This window comes from Chiloscyllium plagiosum, chromosome 51 (genome assembly GCF_004010195.1).
Source record: "Chiloscyllium plagiosum isolate BGI_BamShark_2017 chromosome 51, ASM401019v2, whole genome shotgun sequence".
Classification (NCBI taxonomy): domain Eukaryota; kingdom Metazoa; phylum Chordata; class Chondrichthyes; order Orectolobiformes; family Hemiscylliidae; genus Chiloscyllium; species Chiloscyllium plagiosum.
Genome location: NC_057760.1, coordinates 877,997 through 883,420, shown reverse-complemented (window position 1 = coordinate 883,420; position 5,424 = coordinate 877,997). Strand labels below are relative to the sequence as shown.

At 49.7% G+C, this 5,424-nt stretch overlaps 1 protein-coding gene across 1 annotated transcript in view; it reads left to right on the top strand.

Moving 5' to 3' along the window:
- Nucleotides 1–5,424, top strand: part of LOC122544751 (ubiquitin-associated protein 2-like) — a 44,871-nt gene that overhangs the window by 6,303 nt on the left and 33,144 nt on the right. The window contains exons 2-3 of the mRNA XM_043684075.1: nt 1,044–1,242; nt 2,171–2,418. Coding sequence (XP_043540010.1) covers nt 1,044–1,242; nt 2,171–2,418 — 447 coding nt within the window. The remainder of the gene's footprint in view (nt 1–1,043; nt 1,243–2,170; nt 2,419–5,424) is intronic.

The following is a 5,424-nucleotide window of genomic DNA, read 5'->3' as shown; positions in this document are numbered from 1 at the left end:
CTGTCCACCCTCTCTTCCCCTCTGATTATCTTATTTGTCAGTATCAAGTCACCTCTCAATCCTTTCTCTACCGAAAACAGCCTCAAGTTGCTCAGTCTTTCTTCATAAGACCTTCCCTCCATACCAGGCAACATCCTAGGAAATTTCTTCAGAACCCTTTCCAAAGCTTCCACATCCTTCCTATAATGTGGTGACCAGAACTGCACGCAACACACTCAACTGCAGCTGCAGCATGACCTCATGGTTCCAAAACTCAATCCCTCTCCCAATAAAAGCTAACACACCGTATGCCACCTTAACAACCCTATCAACCTGGGTGGCAACTTTCAGGGACATATGCACATGGACACTGAGATCTCTGCTCATCTGCATGACCAAAAATCTTACCATTATCCCAGTACTCTGCATTCCTGTTACTCCTTCCAAAATGAATCACCAGACACTTTTCTGCATTAAACTCCATTTGTCACCTCTCAGACCAGCTCTGCAGCTTATGTGTCCCTCTGTGACGTGCAACGTCCCTCAGCACTATCCACAATTCCACCGACCATAGTGTTATCCGCAAATTGATTAACCCACCCTTCTTTGCCCTCATCCAGGCCGTTTATAAAAATGATAATCAGCAGTGGCCCCAAAACAGATCCTTGTGGGACACCACTAGTAACTGAAGTCCAGGATGAACATTTTCCCATCAACCACCACCCTCTGACGTCTTACAGCCAGCCAAACCTAGTTGCTGCCAGACCTGCTGAGTTTTTCCAGCGATTTCTATTTTGTGATTTCCAGCATCTGCAGTTCTTTTGTATTGTTTACTGATCTCTGGATTCCCAGTTCAGTGACATTCCCATTACATTGCAGTCTTCCGCGTAATTCCCTGAAACTGAGAAAGCAGTCCGAGCCTTCTCCGTTTTCAGACGGAGGAGACACTTGGGAACCCGAAGGTAAAGGAGGGAGTCATTTCCCTGAAGCCCGTGGCTGGTTTAATCTGTCTCTCTTTGTTTGTTTCCTTCTGCGTCTCAATCTGCGCCCTGTCTCGTCCGCAGGTCAGCATGCTGAGTAAGAACTTCGGGGACGTGGGTGAGCCCAAGGGTGGCAGCACTGCGGGATCGCAGTTGCTGGAGCAGCTGAAGACGGCTCAGGCGCTGGCCCAGTTGGCCGCCCAGCACACTCAACCCACCAGCAACGCTGCCACCTCCTGGGACATGGGACCCACATCTCAGCCCTCAGCACTCAGCCATTTTGGTAAGAGCTAGATTGTGTGTGTGTGTGTGTGTGTGTGTGTGTGTGTGTGTGTGTGTGTGTGTCTCTGTGAGAGAGAAGGCAGTGTCTTTGTACCCTCGCTAGCGAGGATCTGGCACGGAGCAGCAGCCCTGCTCTGCTGGAGTGCAGTGACTCACGTGAAGATTGTGGAGCTAGATTACCAAGTAAAAGTTGCAAGTCTAAAAGGACAGCGGGAGTTGGGGGGAGGCTAGTGGGTGTTCTATCTCTGTGGGTTTTTCAAGAAAGCAGCTCACCACCTCGAGAGGCAATCAGGGATGGGGCGGTAAACGCCGATTCCGTCAGTGATGCCGATTTTTCCGCGGAGGAAGAGCTTTAGAAAACCATGAGGGCCATGGATAAGGCGGAGAGCATAAGGCTTTTCCCCCCAGAATAGGGGAGTTCGAAACTAGAGGGCATAATTTCAAGGTGAGAGGGGAAAGATTCGGAAAAGGACCCGAGGGGGAACCTTTTCTCGGACAGGGTGGTTCGTACGTGGAATGAACTGCCGGAGGAAGTAATCGCATGCAGGTAAAATCACAGCGTCTTATAAAAAACAAAATTTGGACAGGTACATGGATAGGAAAGGTTTAGAGGGATATTGGCCAAAATGCTGGCAAATGGGACTGTTTTAGTTTGGTCGGCATGGGCGTGTGGGGGCCGAAGGGCCAGTCGCCGTGCTGCATGATTCTATAAGAGGCAGGGTTGAACAGATTTCTGATGCAGGAACACTGGGCTTAAGTCAGCCACGTTCCAGTCAGCTGTGATCCTGTCAGATAGAGCACGCTCGAGGGGCTGCGCCTCACGTATGAGCGTGTATGAGAGAGAGCGCGAGAGAGAGAGTGTGTGTGTGTGTTGCGGCTGTTCTCGAGGCTGTGGCCGTGCTGACTGGGTGTCTCCGTTTGGGCTCCAGAGTTGAAAAGCCAAGCAGAGCCTGCAGTCCACAGCCCCTTCAGTCAACGGCAATCCTACTCCAACTCCAGTACGATGGAAGTCTTCATCCCCAGCAAGCAGCCAACGGCAGCGCCAAGCTCCCCCCTGCAGAGCAAAGCTGGCACTGCCCAGGTGTCACCCGGAGCCTCGGAGAACCAGTCCTCCAGCCCCCAGCCGACGCAGCAGAAACTGAAGCCACCGAAGAAAAAGGCCTCCATTGCTTCGAAGGTAAGTGATGGCTGCGCGGTAAAAGGCAACACGTTGTTGCCACGTCTACCCGTGAAATATGCTCTTTTGCGTGCTGTACAATTAGATCGTACCAGACAAAGTGCGTTAGGGTAGCAGGACAGAGCGCAGAGTACAGCGTGACAGAGAGATGATCAGAATTAACATTTGGGAGGTCCATTCAAAAGTCTGATAACAGCGGGAAAGAAGCTGTTCTTGAATCTGTTTGTGCATGGATACAAACGTTTTTATATCTCCTGCCAGACAGAAGAGGGTGGAAGAGAGCATAACCAGGGACTTGGATTATGTTGGTTGCTTTCTGAGGCAGGGGGAAGTGTAGATGGAGTCAGTAGATGGTTTCCACGTTGACTATTTCTTGCAGGTGTGTTTTAGCTGCAGGTAACCAGTTAAACCATCAGCATAAATTTCTACTACATTAAAACCTCTACCAGTATAAAAATAACTCCCATCCTCTGAACTCCCCCTCTACATCTACAAACGTAGATGGGAGAGAGAAAAAAAAATATGGGTTTTGTGGACAGAGGGAAAGACTGGAAGGCAGTTCAGTGGTCCTGTTCACAGGAATTGCTGAGCAGACCCAACCTTTTAGCTGCTTCTCCATCTCCCTCCAGCTGCTTTTGCTTGTTTGCAAAAGTCATTGGGTGACTCACTTCTAAGGTGTGAATACTTACCAATTACAAGTCACCACTTATAGCAACTGTAGATGGGGAATAACCCAAGGAACGGGAGCAGGAGTAGGCCATCTGGCCCCTTCGAGCCTGCTCCGCCATTCAGTAAGATCATGGCTGAGCTTTTCGTGGCCTCATCTGCTTACCACAATCCCTGTACTGTTCAAAACTTTGCCTTAAAAACATTCAACGAGGTAGCCTCAAGACAGGCAGTTCCACAAATTGACAACCCTTTGGCTAAAGAAGTTTCTCCTCAGCTCAGTCCTAAATCTGCTCCCCCCCCCCTTTTATATTTGAGACTTTGCTCCTCATTGTAGTTTCACCCACCAGTGGGAACATCCTCCCTACTTTTGACTTATCTGTTTCCTTTATAATATCATAAATGTCCATAACATTCCCCCCCGCCCTCATCCTTCTAAATCCCAATAAGTACAGTCCCAGTCTATGCGATCCTCATAAGCCAATCTTCTCAACTCCAGGGTCAACCTATTGAACCTCCTCTGCACCCCCTCCAATATATCCTTTCTCAAGTAAGGAGACCAAAACTGTACACGGTACTCCAGCACCTTGGACAGTTACAGCGAAGTCTCTGTGTTTTCAAACTCCACCCCTCTCGAACTGAAGGACAATATTCCATTTGCTGGCTAACTTCAGGCTTGCAATACTTTTCAGTGCAGAGCGAAAACCGCTTCCGTCTTCCAAAGTTACTGTCAAAGTATTCACCTCCTGACCCCAACACGTGCGCGCGCACAAGCTGAGGAGCCAATCACATGGCTGTTGGCAGCTAAGGCCGCCATTGTCATCAATAACTGGTCAGTGATCCACAGCTTAATCAGCTACCTGTTGCAGGCCGAAGCCCCATTTGTACATACCCTCCAGCTCTTCTCCAAACCAGGCGGCCATGACTGCGTGAGCAAGCAGCTGTGTAAACAGAGCTTACCATGAGTATCGGGTTAGTTTCAGAAGGGCAGCAACCCTTCAACAATTCCTGTAAATCAGTCCTTTTCCCCTTTCAGACCACAATCCCAAATGCAGAAAAACAAAAAGATTGGGGTCTTGGGAAACGTGTCTGAATCTCTGCAAGGCTGTCTGTGGCATTTATATTCAACAGGTTAATATGCCTGGAATTGGAGGCGATGGTTGTGAAACTCTCACCAGTTCTTGGAGAAACCTACCTGGTTTCCTGATTCTGCAAACAAAAGGGATATGCTCAATCCCTTTTTGAATTATTTAGGAGTTGGGAGAAATTCAACATTGGCGGAGAGAAAAACCGCTCGAGTCCAGTCGGGGTTACATTTAGATGTTAATCCTGTGGTGTTTTTTCTCTCCACCAATGCCGCCCACGAGTTTCTGCAGCATTTTCTGTCTTTGTTTCAGACTTCCAGCATCATCATTCGTCCTGGGGAGCCTTTGGCTCCTTGTTGCTTCCTCCGTGGCAACATCTAAGCCAATCTGCCAACCAATCAGCTATCTCTTCTCTTGCCCATCCCCCCTCACCCCCACCCCCACCGCAATGGTACAAACTGTTGTGAAATTTGGCATTCTTGCAGTGGTCCTGATGAGTGAATGGTGAATAGCTTCAGCCACGTGCCTCTTTCAACACGTTTATCACACGGCTGTCTGTGCCCAGGTCAGCTGCCCCCTGTAGCCATCAATGCCCGCGAAAGAATTTGCCAAAAGCTGACTCAGTACTTGGTGTAACGAGCTTTGGAAAGTTCTGACGGAGTGTGTGACTATACATGAGAGACTGCTCAGCTGGACTCTGTGAGAGAGGGGATTCTGGATCAGTGGTGCTGGAAGAGCACAGCAATTCAGGCAGCATCCGAGGACAGGCAAAATCGACGTTTCGGGCAAAAGCCCTTCATCAGGAATAAAGGCAGAGAGCCTGAAGCATGGAGAGATAAGCTAGAGGAGGGGGGGGGGGGGGAGAGAGTAGCATAGAGTACAATAGGTAGGTGGGGAAGGAGATGAAGGTGATAGGTCAGGGAAGAGAGGGTGGAGTGGATAGGTGGAAAACGAGCTGGGCAGGTCGGACAAGTCCGGACAGGTCAGGGGATCGAGTTTCTGGAGGTTAGAAGCTAGGATGAGGTGGGGGAAGGGGAAATGAGGAAACTGTTAAAATCCACATTGATGCCCTGGAGTTTAAGTGTTCCGAGGCGGAAGATGAGGCATTCTTCCTCCAGGCGTCTGGTGGTGAAGGAGCGGCGGTGGAGGAGGCCCAGCACCTCCATATCCTCGGCAGAGTGGGAGGGGGAGTTCAAATGTTGAGCCACGGGGCGATTTGGTTGATTGGTGCGGGTGTCTCGAAGATGTTCCCTAA